Below are 24,094 nucleotides of genomic sequence, written 5' to 3'. Positions count from 1 at the left end.
ACTGTTTGTATCTAATTTAAAATAGTAAAGTGTACTGCTCAAAAAAAGAATGATGAAAAGATAAGTAATTCTGTCAAAATCTATTTCTCCTTAGTAATGTCTTAATATTTCATACCAAAGTAAGGTTACTACCACAATAATATAAAAAAAAAACCGTTTGGAAAAGAAAGCTTTATGCTGTGTCTTGCAAATTTTGACGAATTACGAGTTTTTAACATTATCTAGAAATTTACAAATATTTTTACAAGAAATGAAGTTTTTCTAAGAAAAATGACAACAATCATACAGGCGTAGAACAAAAATTCAATTTTATACAGCGTTTTGAAGTAGAGAAATCTGCTAACGGTGCCGATAATTGTTGGTTTTACCATATCAACCTAATAAAAGTTCAAAAAACTCAGTGATAATTTAGGAGAGACTAGACAAAGAAAAATAAAAATAAATACAATTCTAAGAAAAATTTCCACTCTCCCATTTCCAATTCAACGCAAATTCCTGTCGTGTCGGTAAACTTTGACATTACAAACTTGCATAAATAAAAATCTCATGCAAATCCAACTATTGTTCCAACATACGCCAAAATGAACAAAACACCAACAATCCCGGAGTTCTACACCAACAAAACCGTCTTCATCACCGGAGGAAGCGGCTTCATCGGCAAAATTTTGATAGAAAAAATCTTGCGATCATGTCCAGACGTGAAGACCATCTATCTCTTAATGAGACAGAAGAAAGGAAAGAGCATCGACGAGAGGATTAAAGCAATCACTGACTTACCGGTAAGACCAAGAGAGTGTATTGAGCATACATAAAGTTCTTTTAGATTTTTGACTTGGTCAAGTCCCAAAATCCCGAAGTGTTGAAGAAGATCAAGGTGGTCAATGGGGATGTCAGAGAGGTGGGTTTAGGGATGCGACCTGAAGATGTTGAGCTGTTGGTGAAGGAGGTTAATATCGTTTTCCATGTGGCTGCTTCGGTTCGTTTTGATGATAGTTTAACAGAAGCGGTGTTGATGAACACCAGAGGTGCGCGCGAGGTAGTCTCTCTGGCTCTTGAAATGAAGAATTTAGACGTGTTGGTGCACGTCTCTACGACTTACTGTCACACCGACTATGAGGTTATCGAGGAGAAGCATTACCCTCCTCATGCCGACTGGAAGAAGACCATAGAAATCGCGGAAAAAGTGGACAAACACACGCTCAACGCTCTCACAGAGAAGTACATCCAGCCTCTCTCCAACACTTATACTTTTACTAAGAGCCTCGCAGAGCACGTGGTCTTCGACCTGTGCAAAGACAGAATTCCTGCGGTGATCTACAGGCCCTCAGTCGGTAAGTACAAGTATCATAGTACTACTATACTCACTATACTTATCCTCCTCAGTTGTAAGCTCGTTCGATGAGCCCATTCGTGGATGGATGGACAACTTCAATGGTCCAATGGGACTGATTGCTGGAGTTGGTAAAGGCGTCGTCAGAACTGTATTTTGCAACTCCAACATCAACACTGACTACATCCCCGTTGACTTAACAGTAAAAGCCATGATGATGGCATCGTGGAAACAAGCAATCGATACCCAAAAACTCACTCCGTGTTTTTACAATGGTAGTAATAATGGTGCCGAAACTGTCACCACCAAGGAAATCTTGGAACGTGGCCACGGATTGTATAAAAACGCCCCATTAGACTACGTTATATGGTACCCTGATTGTACCTTCACGAAGTGTTTCACCCATTATTACATTCTCTTGGTGCTGTATCATCTGATACCCGCACTGCTCATCGATGGTCTCCTCAAACTTTTGGGACAGAAGCCAATGTTGGTACGACTCCACCGGAAGATCTACTTAGCCACGAGGGCTTTGGAGTACTTCACTTTCAACGAGTGGGAGTTTCGCAATGACAAATGCTATAATCTTCAAAATCAGCTTCTACCATCTGATGTTGAAGCGTTTTCTTACAAAGACGAAGAGTCTGATCTTCAAGAGTTCATGGAATACGCAGTTTTTGGAATACGAAAGTATTTGTTGAAAGAAGGAGACGATAGAGAGGCTGCTAGAAGACACTACAAGAGAATGTGGTGGCTTTACGTCGTTTTTAACACTTTCTGGTATTTGACGCTGTTTTGGTTTCTTTTCATCAAAGTTGATGTTCTAAAAATCTTTTGTCACGCTGTTTTGTATTTAATCCCAAAAGGATTTTAATAAAAAGTTATAATTAAGCAAATTTGTTTGCATTGGCTGTCACGTGAGATCTTCCACTATAAGAACGACTTTGTTGTTATTGCTTTGATTATAATTCGAATACTCTATCCCGATGAATTAGCATACAATCAGAATTTTTGGAGTGTCATTGTGAACATGCGGTGACAAGTACGTTATAACAATTGTTTTTATCTATTGTAACAGGGTGGATTGCATTCAGACTGTGTCAATTAGAGAGGTCAATAGACGAAGAAATGATATTCGGAAAATTGTGAATGGGCAAAACACAAATGAGATAAAGCTCTGGAAACCAAAAATAATACTAAGATTCTCCAAGATTTTTACGGATCTCTGTGGAAGTCTAAGAATTTCGAAAATTTTTTAAATTGATGAAGAATCAAAAAGTCCTCTTTATATTTACGAATGTGATAAACCTTTGAGAAAAATAGATATCTCTACTAATTAAATACTTCTAATAGAATATTGTTTATAAGAGATCAATTAAATTATACTGTGGCGACCAAACTGAAGTGGTACAAGTTTTGGAGCACATTTCTTCAAAAATTGAGCTGACTAAAACAGGCTTTCAAAGTAGACATAATGATAAATTGAGGAGTCGTTTTTCATAACTCAATAAATTCAATTTTGACTGACATTGGGTTTGATGTAAAATTAGGGTTATTTTGCTAAAACATTGTGTTACCTTCTTATGCCAAAATAGTTCAAGTAAATTTGAAGAAAATTGAACAAATTATCTTTTTTTCTAATGCCTTGTTAAAATTTATGAAATGGATTTATCGAGTTTTGAAAATTAACTTCTCAAATATTGCAGGCTTAACAATGGCATTAATAAAACAAAGAAAAAAAACCATTGATGCATCTTACAGTTGTAGAGTACATACAGGATGTCCCAGAACTCATGACCCAGAGAGCAAGGGATGGTGCTGACAGCAATACAGATGGTAAATTTTAAAACAAAAATTGATTAAGTTAAATAGTATTCGAGAAAGGATAAAAAATTGGCAACCAATCCTGAAAGCTTATTCTATAGGTGGAGTAAAAAGTCATCCCAATTTCCTAGGCAACGAGAGTCTGACCAATGAACGATAGTATGTGTCCATAGTTTCCGGTTTTCAAATTCTGTTTAGCTTCCGGATTGGCTACCTTTTTTTGTCTTAACTCGATTATTTTTTGAGCTAGAAAATTTTTGTTTCGAAATTTTGGTTCAGAATTGTTGCCTCTATAAGCCTTTTTTCTCTGGGTCACGAGTTCTGAGACACCCTGTATGTTCAGGGTATTATACAGTGTGTTAGGTAACGTTACGGCCATAGAAAAAGGGGTGATGGAGGCAGCCGTGAAAAGTAATGTTTCCAAGTTTTTTTCGGGTTTTCTTGAACCGTTTAAGAGCTGGAAGGCTTTGAATGTGACCAATCAGGGAACAATTTGCATAAGGTTACAAAAATTTGAATCAGAGTTACTGAAGGAAATTTTTTGTTTAATGTCAAACTGACAGTTCTAATTTTTTATCAGTGGCGTACTTGTTCCATTTTTGTGGACTTTACAAATCAAGTTCGTCAAAACGAAAATGTGTTGGGTTCAATAAAGGAAACATTGTTGCGTCGTTTACAATTATGTGTTCAACAAGATGGTGGCCATTTTGAACATCTATTGTAGTGTTGCTTTATTGTCTGTTTTTTGAATAAAATTGCGTTGTTTTTCCCTTTTATTGACGCCACTGATTTCAAACTTCAAATGTGACGGGAAAGTGACAAATTATTCGTTTGGTCCAAAAGCTACTTGGATTTCTGTAAAATTGAAAAATTATTTGACGCCATTCTATTGGTCAACTTTAAAGCCTTGTAGCTTTTTAACTAAAACGAAAAAAAATAAAATTAATTGCGGATTCCAAGACAGTTTGCCTTCCTTAATTACCCATTAGTCTATGGCCGTAACGTTACCTAACACCCTGTATACATACACTGGTTTTCAATAACTCTTTTCCTGCGGTCTTTTTCGTAATGCTTAAGCTTTAGCTTGTAAACATTATTTATAAAATTTAGGAAAGTTCTGAGACACCTGCATACAGTGGTACCTTTTTTGATAGTTGGTGTTTTATGATCTAAACAAAGTGCAAAGTGCTAAACAAAGTGCCAAACAAACCCCCTTGGATTACCCAAAGTTATTACAAAAAATGATCAAACGCTTTCCATTGGACAATCAAATTAAGTTATTTGTAAAAAAAACACTTTTTAAATCGTTGGGTTCATTGCAACACTTTTAAAGAAACCAATGGCAAAGAATAAAAAAATTAAAACTCAAAATAATTCAAATTTGAACTTGATTTTTGCAGAAAACTTTAAAACATTGTTTTCTCGGAAACGGTGACGTTTTGGAACGCGAAATTTGGCTATTATGTCAAACTGCGATATCTGAAATTGAGGTTAAAATCTTTGCACTTTATTTGGGTTCACCCAGTATATCAGAAAAAACAAGAATTCAAAAAAAATATATGAAAATCTAAGCAAATCATAACTAGTTTAGACCGCCTACTTTGGAACAAATTTTCACACTAATTTTGAATGAATTGTACCTGAGATGTGTAATGAGTTTTATTTTAAAAATAAGAATGTTTAATACTTGCATTATACTCATAACCTAATAGATTTAGAAATAAAATTAAAAAACTTTGCAGGAAAAATAACGTAAACTACAGCTTATTTCTATCAGTCCACTCTCCTGTGTAAATTTTCAAAAAATTTTTAGTGTAAATCAGGCTTTCAATTCTTTAGGGAGAAAATTAGGGGAAAATTGAATGTAGCGATTTTTTAAGGTTAACACGTTGTCAAACTTTAGTGTATTAATCAATTATTTTTTAAAAATTTGTTGCAAAAGAATAATTTTAATACAAATTTAAGAAGTTTTGACAATGTTGCGAAAGCTTCTACTCTTGTCACAGTTGCGTCAAGGTCAAACCCTTTTGCTGCCAATTGTTACCGATAAAAATCGCTAAGAGCTGCTGCCAACTTAACTTTTTAATGAGTGGACCGATAGTAATGAGTTCTAGTATACAGATGATGAAAGTCTGTAAGATCGCGAAATTTTTGTTTTGTCTACAATTTTCGACTTTATTTGCAAAGAAAAGAATGCAGGTAAAAACAAAAGAAAAAATGTCCTAATTGAGAATAATTATGACGCTAAAAAATCTTCGATTCTTCTCGGTTTTGTTTCTTTGTTTCTCCCCCTTTAAAAAAATATCAAAATTGAAAAAAATAGGCAATAAAAGTTAAGAAAACCTAAGTGCATGGTGTCAATTGTGCAATGAAAAAAACGGGATGGCGTTTCAACAGGATTTTAATTAAATTAGGTAAATGTTTTTTTCTGATTTGTTATTATTATTGTCTTTTGTTATCAATAATTTCAAAAAAGATTGCCAATCCTGTCTGTTATTTGCTGCTTTTTGACATTACAATAATGGTATTGTGTCACTTGACAACACTCACCTAGATTTTATTAACTTTTGTTGCCTAAATTTTTTCATTTTTGATAATTTTTTTTGAAATATTTTTTGTAAAAGTAGAACATACTACATATTTCTGAATCAAGAAAATTAATATCTTCCAAATTATGAAAAAAAAATATAGGTGCCAATTTAAAATAAGAAAGTTGAATATCGCCCAAAAGATACTAAGACGATTAGAAAATTTTTAAAATCATCAGGTTATAGTAAATTAAAAACCATTTAATTTGTTTTTCAAAATTTTTCATAAACGGTTCTACAACGCCTGCCGTTTTTAAAAAATCACCCTGTATTAAATTGGCACTCATATTTTTTTTATAATTTGAAACATATTAATTTTCTTGATTTAGAAATGTGTAATATGTTCTACTTTTATAAAAAAATTAAAAAAAAAATAAAAATTGAAAAAAAATAGGCAATAAAAGTTAATAAAATCTAGGTCCGTGGTGTCAAATAAGACAATGCGGTTAATGTTATGTCAAAAAGCAGCAAATAACAGAAAGAACAAGTTTTCTTTTTACAAGATGGGGCTACACCTCACTCACAATGTACGAATTAATACGCAATATCTCAAACAAAGGGTCGGAGAAAGATGGTTTGGAACCCACTGTCCCATTTGGTGGCCAGCCAGGTCACCAGACTTAACACCAGTAGAATTTTTTCCTCTAGAGATATTTGCAAGATCTTGTCTATGTATATCACTCGTCCAAGAACAATAGAGGTTTTAAGAGAAAAAATTGTGACCACTTGTAGAAAAATTTTACCTAATTACTCTTCTACGCTCCGTAATGCAAATTTCTCGGAGGTGTCAATTGTGCAGTGAAAAAACCGGATGGCGTTTCAACAGTATTTTAATAAAATTAGGTAAAGTCCAGCTCATTCCTATCAGTCCACTTTCCTGTGTATATTTTCAAAAATTTTTGGGTTTACGTTACCTAACACCCTGTATACAATTCCTTGTCACAAATTAAGCCTATTAAAAAAAATGTTTTAGTAAAAGTATTTTTGTTTTCGAGATAAAATTACACAAAAATTTCAAATAATTTGCTTGTGCGTCACTGATTTGAAGGTGAACAAAAAATCGAGCTGCTGGTTGCTTAGGCAACAAATCACTCCAGGTACGTTATTTGTCAGTGGTGTAGAAAGAAAGGTACATGGACTGGGATTAATTTTATCTTGTTAGTTTTTTATTTAAAATTTGGTTTTTTATACTTTGTATTTTTTTGGAATAGTCTAGAACAGTTTTGTACATGCATTTCAAAAACAGCCTGTATATTCCTTTAGCATATATCGCTATAATATTATGTAACTTACTCTGTTGAACGACCAATCACAGAGCCGCATTTTAAATTTCGCGTCTACAAAAGTAATAATAAATAAAGTAAAAATAATAATAAGCGTTTCGCGGTCTAAGCCTCCAAAAAAACAAGATATTTTTTTTGTTTACCGATTGGTATTGCACTAGGGTCAATAAACACAGTCTGCTGAAGTATTTAACAAGAGTTTAGAATGTTTTTTTTTCCAACATAGTTATACAGGGTGATTCTTATTAATATTAATCAAAAGGTGCGTTAGCATTTTTTAAACATGTGTTTTCTTACAACATACGATTTTGCTGAAGTTAGAAAAAACTGCGTGCTTTGCACTGGTGAACGTTATTTTGTTATTTGTCACAAAGCATAACAATAAGACAAGCTCACAAAAAGTGTTCATGTGTCTTGTAACAACCACAATCCGCAAATCTAACACTTACAGCTGACTTGACAGATGACAGATCAGTGACAGCAAAGCTGAAGCCCAATGGCGTATCATGTGGTAACATTTCGCAGTAAAACAAATTCATTTTAATTGTCCAAAATTTGCTTTGACTACACTAGATCATTTCAGTTCGCATTAATGGTGCATAACAAGTAGCAGTAGTTCAATGTTCAATATTGCCGAAAAATAATTAATTAATACACGCACCCTACCTAACCCCTGTCAATTCTACGCTTATGTGTAACACATTCAACTAGTAGCGAATACGTCTATGATTAATATTAATAAGAATCACTCGGTATACTAGGCGAGGAAACTTGAAAAGTAAAAGTCACTAGGACAGAAAAGATACTAAGGTGGCTCGGGAGTGACAAAAATCCTTTTTTTCGCTTTTTTTGCCACTTTATTTCATATATATTAACTTGTTTACATCAAACTGTGTATTTTTTTATTTTGTAGAAAGGATGCTATGTTATAACTTGGTTCAGTTGTTTGTATCGTGATTAAAGCAAAAAACAGGTTTTTAACCATGTTTTTTCATAATTTACATTCTAAACCTTCATAAAATGTCACAAAAATTGGTACAAACATTTGATATGTCAATATAAAGGGCGCTAACTGTATAAAAAAATATAATAATTTACATTTGTTTAAATATTAATTATTTTACAAAATGCATGATATCTCTTCGAAAGAAAAACCTAAAAGCGTGCCAATCTTGGGTAAATAAATAGAAAAAAAAATATCTACGTTGAATCCAAAGTCCCTATATCTATAGGTCTGAGCGAGTCCACTAATCGCGTTTCCATGTTGATGACGTCAAAACGGTTCGCCTTTTGGCGCGAAGTTTGAATACATTGCTCAGCAAGCAAACTGCAGTACACCGGTGGATTTTTGCGTGAATGTATTTTCACTTTTGACACTCAATTCAGTCATAAACTAATTCGACTAAACAAGCTTTTTTTAAGGTTTCATGACGAGCACAAGTGGGGTCCCCAATCGCTGCTTGACCCAACTGTCTCTAATGAGAATAGTTATTCGCACTTGGCTAATTAGTATCAAAATGCTTTCAAATGTAAGATCGGAAGCTGCACTGTCAGAAAAGTTTGGTCTTACCTCACCATTTTCTTCCACAACCAGGTGGGGAACACCAAGAAAACCTCAAAATTTCGCACATTTTGAAATGGTCTGCCATATAGCAATTTCTGCCAGGAAATGGTGAGGAACACAAAACTTTTTGACAGTACAACTTACGATCTTTCAATGAATAAAGTTTTTGTCATTGAATTATTTGTGTCCCAAGACTGAGTGTTTTAAGATCCTGGGATATTTGTGATGTGTTTTTCTTCAAATAGGAGGTAAATACGATGATAATAAGCAGGCATAAGAGCCAAAAAGAGACTGAAATTTTTTTTTGGGTAGAGGACCAATCATACAAATGCGCCACTGCTCTCTGAAGGAACCCTGTCGAATTAAATGACACGAACCGTTATGACGTCACATTCCCTCTCGCCCCCCGTAACGGCACCCACCCATACTTGGCAACTCGCTCAGACCTATAGATTTAGGGACTTTGCGTTGAATCCACCAAAATTTTTTGCTTATAAACCTGTCCTTTTTTTATTATAAATTATTGTTTGTAAAGTTATTTAAGCAGTTAGTTCGCCTGTTTTACCGCTGGTGGCGCAAGAGAAATTTCGAAATTTGCGAACCCCAAAATATTAGTAGTAGCTTTAAAACAATGTAAAACCTGGAAATTTTTAATTTAGTTTCCTGTTATGAATATCATTGTTAAAAAACGTAGTACATTGAATAACAAGTGTTGAAAATGGAAGATTTCACACGAGTTTTGCAGAATTGAGCCACGAGCCGTAGGCGAGTTGCTTAAGCAAACGAGTGTGAAATCGAATTTTCAACACGTGTTGTACACGATATTTTTCCGACGACCACAAATATCGCAGAGTTAATATTTATTTTTTTTAATTAAAGTTTATGGCTCTTCCACTTGCTTATAATGGTGCAAAAACACCTCAAGTTATCTCTGGTCAAGTTAAAACTTAAAATGTCATTCGGCAGAGCACCTAGCCGCGGACAAAATAATTATGCCGTTGCGCCGAAAGTTAGATCTGCGTCAACCTGTGTGCAATATAAAAACACACAGTTGTCGGCCAATCAGAGATCTCAAATTTTTCATTGCACACGGGTATGCGCTTCGTTCGTCTTCGCGCTGAAATTGTTTGCAATTTTAAATTTTCACTACGAGAAAACTGTATGAAATGTGGCATATTTTATAGTGGTCGTCGGAAAAAGCCATTTCTCTGTTATATACTACCCATCCAAAACCAAACATGTCTACAGTTCCAACAATACCGGAGTTCTTTAGCAAAAGTATCTTCATAACTGGAGGAACAGGCTTCATTGGCAAAGTTCTCGTCGAAAAACTCCTCCGGTCATTTCCTAACATTGAGAACATTTATTTGTTGATGAGGCAAAAAAAGAATCGCCCTTTGAAATCAAGACTAAAAGACATGTTAGAGCTTCCGGTAAGTTGCATTTAATGCTTGCTATTAAAGTTGGTCTAGTTGTTCGATGTCTTGAAGTCTCAAAACCCCGATGTATTGAAGAAGATTAAAGTGATTAGTGGTGACGTCCGCGAGCTGGGTCTTTGACTTTCACCAGAAGACCGAGAAGTGTTAATTTGCGGCGTTAATGCGGTCTTCCACGTCTGCGTTTTTTATCGTTTTGACGATAATTTAACAGAAGCTGTGTTACTGAACACCAGAGGCACTCGTGAAGTTGTTGCTCTGGCTCTCGAAATAAAGAAACTAGACTGAAGAAACTAGACGTGTTGTTGCACGTCTCCACAACGTACTGTCACACCGACAAGAAGGTCATCGAAGAGAAGCTGTACCCTCCTCACGCTGACTGGAGGAAAACCATCGAAATTGCAGAGAAGATTGATAGAAATGTTTTGAACGCGTTGACGGAGAAGTACATTTATCCTCTATCCAACACCTACACCTTCACTAAGTGGCTGAGCACGTCGTCCACGACATGTGCAATGGAAGGATACCTGCAGTCATTCACAGACCATCAGTTGGTAAGTGGTCAAAATCCAAGCTGGTACAATTGCGTCCAAAAATAATGCACCATCCCATTGCTTATTTCCAAACAGCATCGGAAAACATTTTGAGGGCCTCGCCGGGGAAGTCCGTTCTTGACCGTCCCAGCACATCTGGGTAGTCATAAAATGGTAATTCTTCAATGTTTGCAAAAATCCTGTTCTAAAATTATTTAGATCTTATTACAGTTTATCAAACGCTCTAGTGCGGTTATGGCTTTGACTTTTTAAACCGTTTATAGCCACCTTACCGCTCATCTCATCTGGCTTGAAATGAACCGTAATAAATATTCTCAATCTCTTTTCAAATATGCAATTTAAAAGCGCATTACGAGTTATTGGTGATTATTTATTTCAAATCGTGCGTGTAATAGTCGTAATTTTTGATCCAAAAATATTTTTTTGAGCATATTTTTACACTAGGTTTCTTATGCTTTTAAGAAAAATTAGATTATCTGGACCTAAGTCCCACTTAGTAATAGAAACTTTCAAAAAAAATTAACAATGTTTTGACAAAAATAAAGATAATACGTTATTAGAAATAATAACTAACAAAGATATATTAAAATTAACCCAAATTCAACAACTTTTATGGACTATTTAACCTTAAAAATAACGTCCACAAATTTCGTTCTTGTGACACCAAAAATGTGGAAATTAAACCGCGTTCAAGTTTTATTTGTAATTTTTCTTTAGCTACTCGAAATAAAAATTTCTACAAATTCTCCTTTTCGCTTTAAATTTTTGTAAATCGGCACTGTAAATAAGACAGTCAAGAGTGATAATCTCCACAAATTTAGTTAAAATTACTTAACAAATAAAGAAATTGCAGGATCTTAAAAAAAATTGGTGGCAATTTTATGGTCTTAAACGAAAATTTTTAAAAATTCGTACCTGTAGCACTAGAAATAACGAAATTACAGTGTTGAAAAAATCGACATTTTCTCTGTTGTTTAAATAAAAATTTTTCTAAATATTCTCCTTTTTTGGTCTAAATTTTTCTAAAACTCTTAATAAGAGAGTTAAGACTTATAGACTTCACAAATTTGGTTAGAGTGGCATTAAAAATGAAGTACAGGTCGTTTAAAATTTTTGGTCACATTTTTTTTGGTTAAAAAACAAAAATTTTTCTTCGCTCCTCGAAATCTAAATTTCTAAAAATTCTCTTCTTCAGTCTAAGTTTCAGTTTCTAAATCAGTTTTTCTAAATCGACGTTCTTAATAAGGCAGTCGAGAGAGATAATCCCCACAAATTTCGTTAAAATCGCATAAAAAATAAAGAAATTATAGGATTAAAAAAAAATTGGTGGCATTTTTTGGTCTTAAAACGAAAATTTTTAAAAATTCGACCTTTTTAATCAAAATTTTTGCAAATTAGTGATTACTAAAACAAACAAAAAAAACAACATGCATAAATTTCGTTTTTGTCGCACTAGAAATACAATGTTGAAAAAATTGACATTTTCAAATTTCTAAATATACTCCTTTTTGGTTTAAATTTTTCTAAATTGGCACTATTAATAAGACAGTCAAGACTTATAAACTCCACAAATTTCCAAATGTTCCAATACACATATTTTTTTCTTTAGTATCCCCAATTAATATAATTGCGTTTATCATCAATTTGAGTAAGTTTGGGTCAGGTGAGTAGCAAAATCACCTCGAAATGTAGACCTCTAAGGAGTTGGTTTGTAAGACTGACCAGCTGGGAAAAAATATTTATTAGAAAAGACCCAACCATTTGAGCGTTATTATGTTTATGGGGGTTTGCTGTAAACGATTTAAAAAGTCAAAGATATAACCGCACTAGCGCGTTTGTTAAACTGTATTTTGCTGTGCTGTGATGATAAAAGACGCGTATAAATACTGTGGTGCGTTTATGGCTGCAACTTTTAAACAGTTTCCACCAAACTTACCGCAAGACCCTCTAAACATAATCACCCTTAAGTGGTGGATTTTGTCTGATGACCAGAATTGAGCCCCAATAAGTTACAGCATTTTTGTAGATTTAAAATTACTGGAATTAGGGAAAAAATATTTGGAAATAAAGTTTCAGGACACACAAACAAATATAGTAGATTACTCAACGTGTGAAGATGAGTTTTGTTTTAATCTAATGTGGACTTGTAATAATAGAGTTGACGAATGATTAAAATTTAGATTATCTTAAAAATGCAGTATGAAATTTTTCAAATTTCGCTTAAATTAAATAAAAATATAATTGTCAATTTTGACATTTCAAATCACTTGCTCTCATTGTTTTGTAACTTTTTCACTTACTAGATAGTAGAAACATAAGTTAATCACTAGTGAAAAAAAAGAGGTCTCAAACAATGACAAATAATTAAAAAACTTATAAACCCGATTTACAGAAAGAAAATAAATCTTTGATTTTGATTAATAGTTATTTACAGTCGCGTGTGGTAGGTAACTTACATTTTACAACGCGAAATCAGTTTGAAGCACGACGGCGTAGCCGGAGTGCTTTAATGATTGAGCGCTGTAAAATGGTTAACACACAAGAGTTGTATTAAACTTTTTGGCCGAAAAAATTGAATTTAAATAATTGGGTTTTTCAAAATTCATGAGAACTGTCACATCTGACATTTGTAAATTTCATCATCTGTCAATTCTGTCAATTTTGTAGTTGGTGCACAAGAAGTACACAAGATGGCGCTGTATAAAAAACGTTTTAATATTACTTTAAAAATAGAAATATTGTCTTAATTGAGATATTAATTTAGGTAGATTCAACTTTGGTGATCAATCTTCATTATGGTAAAGTGATTTTAATTTATAAACGCATCTGAAGAGCAGACGATTTGGGCAATTTTTACCGCACGGCATGTGTAAACGTCCAGGGCACTTGTAAATCTAGTGTTTCCGAAGTTGTCAATTGAATGTTAATTTGACGTTTACAATTCATGAGGCCAAAAAGATTTTTACGAAACCATATAACGTTATTGGGGATTTTACATCTGAAAAACTATATTTAAAAAACTAAAACTCGAGAAAATGTATAAATTAATGCTTTAAAAATTATGAATGCTAGTTGGCCATAACTAAGTAGTATCCATGATGTAAACAGGTGAGCAAAATCAAGAGATTGCGAAAAAACGCATTTACTAACACTAATATTGTTGCCAAATTTTTAACAGCACTAGGATTGTTAAATGTGCCTTTATACAATCTACTGCTAAAGTGATACTGTTACTCTTGCAATTTAGAATAAAATGAAATATTTAACATTTTGTTAAAGTGGCATAAGTAAATTGCAAGTTTAATTAATTTCAAGTAAATTATTGCGTTAAACCGGCCTATACTTAATTTCTTACTATTGATTAGAATAAAATATCGATTGTTCTAAAATTTACTTTTTTAACAATGAAAGTGAATTGTATAAAGAAAAATTAACGTTAGAATAATCAATAATTTTAAGAAATAAATTAAAATTAAAAATTGCATCTTTAATTAAAATTAATATTTAATTCCATCAAATGTCAGCAATCAAACTTAAATGCAAAGTTAATTTAATTGCAATCATTGTATAAGAATACAAACATTGATTCTAAATTTCTTTTAATATTCTTCAAACCATGTAGTTTTGTCGAATCTGCATGAGTTGTCGAGTGAGTTGTAAATTAAATTTGGTTGTCTGACGCACCCCTGTACAAAAACTGAACGCTCAGATCTCAAGCAGACCAACCCAAAAGTTCTAGGGGTAAAATCTATTGTTGGGTGCATATTCTGTTCATACCATGGTGCATTATTTTTGGACGCAATGACTGACCTGACTTGACCTGACCTGAAAGATTACCAAGAGTCAGGTCAGGATAAAAGTCTTACTTATCATAAATTTATTAGGGGCTAGTTTGCGGTTCAGAAGCAATTGTCATAAATTTTTAAGAATTATTGAATATCTCGTTACTACATCTTTTAATTCACATTTTTATATCATTTTCAAGTTTTCGGCGATTAAAGGAACATAATAGGTTAAGTTTGCCACCAATTTCTTAATTTTGTTTTTTGAAAAACGTAGTTTTTGGCCTTTAAATCACATATGGTTAGCACTAGATTAAAACTGATTAAACGTCAATTTGAAGCGCTCCGTTTCCTGTACATGTACAAAAAAATAATTTTTATAGCGTTATAATAATAATTTATGTATTAAGGGCATAATGTGGTACATACAACGTTTTATGTCTTACCAATAAATTTTGATTTTTCAAAAATAAATAATTTCTCCACAAATACAAATTTCTGTTCTTGAATCTACATAAAGACTTTATAAAAAATACTTCACATGTCGTTTTGTGTTAGTTTAAAGACTTAATCATATTAATTACTAATGGCTTTATATACAATTTCTGATTTTTACACTGTTTATTTGCGATAACACAAAATACTATTGCAGTTGATTTATAATTTATTAATCATTAGTTAATTCGTTAATTACTAGGAACTATATTATTAGCATTATTTTTATTATTGTTATTAAAATAATCTAGTGTCATGTCAATGAAATTAATCTTAGAACGCTTTGCAAAACAATTGAAAGCGTATCAAGATGGCAGGTAAAATTCCATCTAAAATTGTTGAAAACGCTGCAAAAGCTACTGAAAGTTTATTACCAACAAAATCTAAAGATTTATACGATAAAAAATACGAAAAATTCACAACATGGATAACCCATTTGACATAACCTCAAAAAAACGCGCGCACAGTGGAGCACGGCTATGCAACGCAGCGAACTGCAAAGCTTGAATGTGTTACAGCCTCTAAACGGAGAATTAAGGACAAAAAAAAAACATTACAACCAGTTTATTTATTCAAGGTACCTTTTGAATTTGACTGTTTGATGATAATTAAGTTTAAATGCAATTTGAATATGGCGGGCAAAGAAAGCAAGTCGCTGTTTGTTGTGAGGTTGCTATGACACCTTAATGCCCTAGGGCGTAATTGTACCTCTAACGTACCGCAAATCCGAGCCATAAAGAGCCAATAATTAAACGGTAAGACATAAATAACTATTATAAGACTAGTGTTGGCGGACCATGTAAAACATTCGTGCATATGCGGCTTTAAAACACTACCGACGTTATCCGTTATGCGTCGTACTATTTAACCCATGATCGTGTTTTAAAAGCCTGCTTATGCATTTGTATTATAATATACTAATTTAAGAATTTTCACTTTGAAACCAACCAAAACTTTCTACCCTTAAATTTTTTATTAACTAGGACTGTAATTTTAATCTCAAAACAATGAAATTTACAGGTTTTACTACATTTGACTTAATTATCTACTGTTTATCAACAGGATTTCAATTGATTATTTACTACCATGAAAACAGACTAATTATCTCATAAATCATTAAAATTGCGTGAGTAGAAAACACACATCCTGTTTAATTATTGATTTGTTTACACTTTTTGAATTTAGTACAAGCTTGATCACGCATCGAAAGTATTATTTTAACGCCGAAAATGAGAAGCGGAAGTTGATTTTCTCTGCCTAGGAGCGAAAGTAATACAATTGTTTCTTTTCTATCTCGACTTTTTTAACAAAACGTCCAACAGGGATCTTCTCACAGCTATTATTACCAGACATTGTAAATTAAAATAAAGACGCCAGTATGTACTAAAAATGTAAAAGTTACGGTAAATAGCGTTCGTTTGTAATAGTTATTTACAGTCGCGTGTGGTAAGTTAGGTACATTTTACAGCGCGAAATCAGTTTGAGCACGACGGCGTAGCCGGTAGCGCTGTAAAATAGTTAACGCACAAGAGTTGTATTAAACTTTTTGGCCGAAAAACTTTGAATTTAAATAATTGGATGTTTCAAAATTCGTGAAAACTGTCACATCTGACATTTATAAATTTTGTTATCTGTCAATTTTGTCAATTCTGTGGTTGGTGCACAAAAAGTACACAAGATGGCGAACTGTTAGGTGCAATAAGTAGCCCACATTTTATAAGACAAGTTTACTACTAAGAATACCAATTTTTAAATTTAATTTTTAAATCAAGTAGGTTATGAGAATATTGCAAGTGTTAAACCTTTATGTTTTCAAAATAATAGTAGATTTTGTTATTCGTCAGAAAAATGGTACTTTTTGTCGAGCAAATAGAACTATAACATGGATGGCTATGCCATGTAGTTGTCATTGACGACATTTACTGTGAAAAATATTGTTTTCAAAGTGTTTCAAAGATAAGATCGTGCAAGTGCTATACAAAATATAAGTCTCAAATAGTAACCATTACAAAAAGTACTTTTTCTGCCTAGGCAGCAAAAGCGTTTCTCTTTCATAAGTGACTTTTTGTGACGTTTGGAGAAAAAAATGTTTTTTTGGTCATCCTTCAAATAAAAAATTCCAAAATTTGTGTCTATTGCTTTTAATAAAAATAAATGTTTTTTTGTGTAATCCTTTAAATAAAAATTTTTAAAATTTGTCTCTGTTGCTCTATAATATTGAAACTTGGCGCAGTCAATAAGCAGCTTCAAATTAGAATTTCTGTAATTTTTATTGCTTTTATTCAAATTAGTAACTGTGATTTTCATTGCTCTACCGTGAAAATTACCGGAGTTAAACGTCTTTCAATAAAAAAAAAATGTTTTTTTGGTTAATCCATCAAATAAAAAATTTCAAAAGTTGTCTCTGTTGCTCTATAATTTCGAAACTTGGCACAGTTAATAAGCAGCTTTGAATTAGAAATTTCTGCAATTTTCATTGCTGTACTGTGAAAATTGCCGGAGTTAAACGTCTTTAAAAAAAATGTTTTTTTAGGTCATCCTTCAAATAAAAATTTCCAAATTTTTTTTCTATTGCTTTATAATTTTGAAATTTAGCACAGTTATTAAGCAGGTCTTAATTAGTAATTTCTCTAATTTTTATTGCTCTACCGTTGAAATTGTCGGAGTTACACGTCTTTTAATAAAAAAATGTTTTCTTTTGGGTAACCCATCAAATAAAAAATTTCAAAATTTGTCTCTGTTGCTCCATAATTTCGAAACTTGGCACAGTTAATAAGCAGCTTCAAATTAGTAATGTCTGCAATTTTCATTGATCTGTCGTTAAAGTTACCGCAGTTACACACTTTTTAATAAAAAAAAATTCTTTGTTGTTCATCCTTCAAATAAAAAATTTCAAAATTTGTCTCTATTGCTCTATAATTTTGAAATTTGGCTCAGTTAATAAACAGGTCTTACACAGCTTAAGTACAATTTATTCAAAATTAGTGTAAAAAGCACTTCAGCTTCAAAGTAGGCGGTCCAAACCAATTATGATTTGCATAGGTTTTCTTCAATTTTTTTTAATTCTTGGTTTTTCTGATATATTTTGAATCTTTATGACTATAACTACGTTAATATCTTAAAAATAAACATAAAAAAAACGTATGTTTTTAACTATTTTTCAAAGTGACATAATAAAAAAATCGTACACGTGATACGAAGATTTTGATGTGAAGATATTGTTTGACACTTTGTTTAGATCACAAATCACCAACTTTCAAAAAAGTTACTCAAAATTAATTTGAATTTGTCGCGCAGTGTTATTAATGTTTTTTTTTTGTTTTTATCTTAATAATGGAGGCTTTTAGAAAAAATATAATACAAGACTGGTCACTGAAATGTCAATACTTGTTTCGGAACCTTACAAGATTCGGCATAAAGTGCCTCGTTTCTCAATAGGCTCCTCGACAGTAATGAAACATTTTCGTGACTCTTACGTAAATAGCTATTGTTAATACATCGAAATTCGCATTTAATAGCTATTTAACAAACAAGTTGGTTAATCAATTAATAATTGAGCGATTTTAATCGACACCAACATAGTGAGTGCCGTTAATAAGCGAGATTATTAATCGCCCATTAACCATTAGAGATAGTTACAAAACATTTCCGGTGATCAAATGTTGAAAAATTTATCAACAAGAGTTTTTTTTAAATTGGTACAAGACGAGACGAGACTAATGTGAGGTTATGTGTATGATGGATGATGGATGTGTCGAGTGTCAAATTTGAGTGTAATTTAAAAATTAAATGACTGTGGTTATTAGCATTGAATATTAATCCAAATCATCTAATCATTTATTAATAGCCCACTTTAATGCATGATTTCAGCCAAAAAATCATGCATTAATAGAACCCAGAAACAATCGATCACCGGAAAAGTAATTAAATTGTAGCCCGATTTTTTTCCATTGGAACTAAGAAAATTTTTTAATCAGTTTTATTCAAATTTCTTTGTAGATAACTGTTTACTAATTCTTCAACTGTCTTACTCTTATCGGAAGGTGAAAATGTTACCAACACTATAAAAAACGTAGCCACAGTACTGAAGATACTCAAAATCGTCGAACGCCCAATAAGAAAAAACCTCGCGGCACTAAAATCCGGAACATTCAATGACAACACGTTGCTAAGATTATTCAAATTTTCACGGTCGTGAAGATCCAGCGCTCTTGCTGAAGACTTGCACACTAGAAAAACAAACTTCTGGTACTCTTCAACAACGTGGTCACACTTCAAAATTGTCCGAACTGTTGGTACCTTCAAACCAAATTTTAGAACTTGAAAAAAAATCGAAGTCACAACTTACAAAAGTTAAAAATAATCAAAACCTGCGATATGATAGTCCCCATCAAATTATCTTTCCCCTAGTACTCACTTTGAAGATTATATTCAAGGTAATTCAAAAACTGAAGAGTAGTAAAAGCTATCAGTAAAAAGAACGACCACCCGAAGTTGTCGTTGAAAAAATTGACGACTTCTTTGAGCGAGCAAACAACGAAACAGATTTGATCCGTTTTCATTGTTCTTTCATGAAACTGTTGCTTGAGGCCTTCATATCTCGCACGGATCATCTCCAAGATCGTGTGGATATAAAACGTGTAAAAGAACTGAATGAAGACTTGAAACATTTCGACATTGTACTGCTTCACCTGCAGGATTCCCAGCATCGATATCCAGTGCCAATTAGTGTAAACTTGAGTAGCCCAAAATAAGATTTGCGGGAAAAAAAAGTTGAGAAATATCGTCATTTGATGGTTCTTGCAGTCTTCACTGTCGACTGGTAACACAAGCGCGCTCTGCTTCAAACCATACATCAATTCCGACCACTTTTGCACTCTCCCAGCTTCTATGATTACTCGACAAGTAAAAAGACATAAGGTGAAATCAGTGAGAAAACAAACTGTGATTTTCGTCATGTTCAATTCCATGTAGAAATTTTTGTAGAACATCGACACCACAACACCGATTATTATAAAAATGACCATAAAAGTTTGATGAAGACACCGACATTTTGTACTTTTTTCACTCTCACACCACCATGGTGTTATCGCCAAAAATTTTCCCACTTTTACGTAAATTTGTAGTAATTGGAAGGTCATTTTGGCGTATTTACGCCGTCGTCGAACATAATGAACTGTTTGGTTGTAGATTACCATAACGAGTCACGCAGTTTTATAATAGGACTGCTCGAAATTGCGTAAAAATGCTTTAATTGCGTACGAGGGGTTAACATTTCAGTTATGAGAACGTCGCTTATTGGGAATTAAATTTATTGATTCTGAGGCGCGTGCACTCAACTTGTCATGTTTGAAACAAAATAACAGAAATTAATTATTAAATTATGAGAGAATTTTAAAAAGATAACACAGTAGAAAGAACAGTCTTATTCTATTTCGCGTTCATAATGAAGATATTTCGACACGTATTTCGGTATCATAATGGACCAATCTTGTGCCAACATTTCCAGGAGCATATATTTTTCTTACAATTTAGATTTTAGTTTTGATAAACCACGATAAATCGATCAATACACTACTATTTCTTGTTGTACTTGGCTTAATAATTCATCGGAGAAAAACTCTTTGGATGCGAGAGAACCATCATGATCATGATCAACATCTTCGCTCTCTTGGCTCCCTTGCGCTCCGATAACCTCAAAACGTCACACCTGTCAAACTGACTGAAATTGGATTTGGATACTTCGAACTTTTTTCCCAAACATTTTGCAAATGCCAACTACCCTAAAATTCCCAAGATTTCGAAATCAAGTTTTTTCGTTTAAAATAAGGCGAAATAGAAAAAATAGCGTATGATACTTGTTCACAATGCATTTTGCCGCACTTACTACTTTATGACACTCTTCGCTGCGCTCGTCGTGTCCTAAAAACGTGTGTGCGGCAAAATGTTCATTATGAAACGCGTTTTATAATATACTATTTTGTTACATATGTATACATTGTTAACATGGCCGGCAAGGCAATTTTGAGATGAAAAACTCCCAAAAAAAATATGCTCGTCGTCAAAATAGTATTTAATTTATACAACAAGAGCTAAAATAGTGCTTTTTTTACGCGTGGGCCATTTATATGAGCCGAAGGCGAGTGCTATATAGCCCACAGGTAAAAACAAACACTGTTTAGCCACGTGTTATGTAAAATTCTTTTTGTACGACTATAATTTGACACTTGTTAAGAAATCTAATTTATTTTATTTAAGTCAAAGTAATTCATAAACTAGAAATGAAACGTAAGCTACTTGAAATAAAAATGATGAATCTCGTATCCAAAGTTTTCTTGGATGCGAAGAAAGTTCCTCTCCTAAAATAAGACAAGAAGCAAATGATGCATTCCTCGATTTATTACCAAGAAAGCTTGTAACAAGATTTTTTTCTAAAATATTGCGATTGTGTACTTAAAGTCACCGAAAATTTTCTCTTCGCACTTTGAGGAATCAACGAATGGAAAAATGCTCAGTTCTTTAAAAAAATAAACGACAAAAAAAGAATGTCAAAAAAAGAAATTAACACAGATTTGCATTGCTATATAAAATGTTTATTCAAAAATTAGCCATTATCCTTCGTTTAGTTTAAGCATCCAATTTCTTTACAATCCTGTCTTTGTAGTTGATGGTAACATTAGCCACGCGCATGTTGGACGTCAAGAACTGTTGCAAATTCACAACACCATCCCTTGGGAGACGGTCAAAGGGATATCCCATAGAGCGCCGATCAGGATACAATTTGTCTTTGATTCCGCAATAGCTTCCAGCATCATTGCAAACTCCCTCCATGCTCTGCTCGACTCTATCATCATCATAGTTGGAGATCATCACGAAAAGCTCGCACTTCATTCCTTCAGCGGTTCCTTTGGGAATCAAGAGATTTTGCGGCCATCCACAGCCACAGAAGTTGAAGCGGTCGAGTGCTTCAGTACCTTCACTCGGTCGACTTGTGTCTAAATCCCTGAAGGTTCTATCGAAAGGAATGGTAACTGAAGATCTGTGGGACTGGTGGACAATGGTGTTCATTCCTTGCTTTACTGTAAGTTTAATTAGATAATAAAAACGAGATCTTTGATGTGGTTCAACGTACGTGTTACAGTAAATTTGTCCAATTCGATAAACATCTGTCGTTGGTCTCTGAAGAACCAGGTTTTGCCGGCTTCGTCGAATTTCGGCGATAAGAAAATGCGACAAGTACCCATCTTGGTACCAGGGTTGGTGTTATTCACCGTAATGTTATAAGAGAAGGGTTGGTGTTGAAGATGGGTGAAGCGGACGAAGATTGGACCTTCTTCCTGGAAGTCCATGCCTCTGGATAAATCAATATCGGATTCTTGCCAGAAGGTGTTGAAGACGTTCGCGGGACTCCCTTGGGAGTTAACTTCGATTTTGGTGACGCTAACACCGGGATAATCCAACTGGTTTTCGGTGTAGCGAGGAAGAGTCTCTTTGTGCTTCTGGAAGATGCTGTCAACCAAAGCGTGCCAGCGGTAGAAGACCGGATCGCGCATGGCGGTAGCCACATCACCCATTACCCCGAAAGATTCCTAAAGTCTTCAGTTAAGACAGATTAAGACGAGATTTTTTTACCAGATATCGGTGGTCCGGGTCGTGGATGTACGCCAAGAAGACGTGCCCCATGTTGTGCAAGTCTCCGTAGAGTTGTCTGTTGGGCGAAAGAACGCTTGACTCGACAATGTTACCCAAAGTATCAATTCCTCCACTTTCAGTTAACTCAATGGTTTGTCCTTGTCCCTGTGAAGAAATTAAGAATCTTCCACTTCCGTTAATAAACTTACATTTTTAAGAGTTCCGCTCTGGATGGCGCTTAAGATCTCATCATGCCACCTCTTCAAATCATCAACATCCTGTCGTATCTGATCCGCGGCCCGATGGATGTCTTGGAGCGTCTGATTGGCGGGTCTTGCAGCATAAGCTCTGCTCGCCACAACACTGTTCAACTTCGGGAAGTACCCTTCTTTAATCGGCTTCTTGAAATCACTGAGTCGTTCAACACGCTTCAACTTGTTGCAGAGTCGCTCGAAGTTGTACCTCGCGATGATCTGCTGGTGCATGTAATAGAAGAGTTCGCCTCTCCGGTTTTTAGCGACGATGGCTTTGTCGCCGTTTAAAGGATACACCAAGTGCCAGTGCCAGTGGTGGAGGTTTGCACCCAGATCTTCTCTAAAATACGCCAAGCGTTGCTCTTCTTCAACTTCCGACGCTGTGTAATCTCTAGGAATGGGAATTGGTGTTCTTGATCCTTCCGGAACAACCTTAGCTTCTTCCCTTGCCCGCGTGAAGATCTTTGGATCAACGTACTTGTCCGGGAAGTTGCGGACAAACGACGGCAGATCCAAATTCTGCGTGTCCTTTCGATGTAGCAGAGCAACAGAAAGCGCATAGTTGAACAGGTACGGATTAACACGATCACGTGCATAAACCGCCATCGAGAGCAAGTCATCGGTGTCTCTCATCCCCATAAAGATCTCAATGAGTTGACCGGCAATTTCGCGATGTTTTACGAAGAACAAAGAGAAGTTTTCATCGCGTTTCAAATCTAGAATCTCACCGAGATGAGGAACGGAGATCTTCTTCAAACGAATCGCTTCTTGGCCTTTGTCGCCAAAGCGGGTTGCGAGAACTGGGGCGAGGGGTTGGTAGTTCTCCGGGAGGTACTCTTGGGGGACCTGAAAGACGGTTTTCTTGTCGCCTTTGGGGATGAATGACGGCTCCAGAGGGTGGTCGAAGAGAAGCAGAAGGTTCTTGTTGTTGCGTTTTGCCATTGCTGTGTCAGTGGTGCAGAGAGCGAACTGATGGTTTCTCGAAGGGGAAAATGGGGTTTTATAGGGAATTAGCCCCGGATGTGAGGATCACAACAAAGTGATAAGTGGTTGTTTTTGCATTTCGTGAAGAGGAAGTGGTTGGGGATGACATGGGAACGTGGTGGTTGCCCGTTTTGCTTATCGCTTATCAGTGATGAAAAATAACAGTCTTACGAGATTTAATTTTGAATATCTGTTAATATTATGGGTTATCAAAAAAATAGTAAAATAGTAAAGAAATCTTAAAGATGAATTGCAATTTATCAATATACAAATAAAGAATGAGATTTTTTGACGCCATCTATCCACGAACTGTATTTTTTTTATTGTTTTTAGTTGAAATTATTAAAACAAGTTTATTAAATTCTGTG

The 24,094-nt window shown here is 34.2% G+C and overlaps 2 protein-coding genes and 1 pseudogene across 2 annotated transcripts; 2 read left to right on the top strand and 1 right to left on the bottom strand.

Moving 5' to 3' along the window:
- The first annotated feature begins 581 nt into the window (after positions 1-581).
- Positions 582-2,589, top strand: LOC148176908 (fatty acyl-CoA reductase wat-like). Its single transcript, XM_088033230.1, has 5 exons — positions 582-779; positions 824-1,331; positions 1,384-2,174; positions 2,223-2,365; positions 2,409-2,589. Exons 1-5 carry the CDS (start codon positions 582-584, stop codon positions 2,587-2,589), a joined length of 1,821 nt encoding a protein of 606 aa, XP_087889356.1.
- Positions 2,590-9,827: 7,238 nt separating this feature from the next.
- Positions 9,828-11,654, top strand: LOC148176907 (fatty acyl-CoA reductase 1-like; annotated as a pseudogene).
- A 9,829-nt stretch (positions 11,655-21,483) lies between these two features.
- On the bottom strand, positions 21,484-23,684 carry LOC148176906 (phenoloxidase 1-like). Its single transcript, XM_088033229.1, has 4 exons — positions 22,698-23,684; positions 22,489-22,653; positions 21,989-22,445; positions 21,484-21,935 (listed from the first exon to the last, which is right to left on the bottom strand). The coding sequence occupies exons 1-4, from the start codon at positions 23,682-23,684 to the stop codon at positions 21,484-21,486; spliced, it is 2,061 nt and encodes a 686-aa protein (XP_087889355.1).
- Between the last annotated feature and the right edge of the window lie 410 nt (positions 23,685-24,094).

The sequence above is a fragment of the Gnatocerus cornutus genome, chromosome 3 (assembly GCF_029298725.1).
Source record: "Gnatocerus cornutus isolate USDA-ARS CGAHR chromosome 3, icGnaCorn1.1, whole genome shotgun sequence".
NCBI classification, from domain to species: Eukaryota; Metazoa; Arthropoda; class Insecta; order Coleoptera; family Tenebrionidae; genus Gnatocerus; species Gnatocerus cornutus.
Note: the sequence above shows the minus strand (reverse complement) of the source record. Positions and strands in the feature narration are given on the sequence as shown.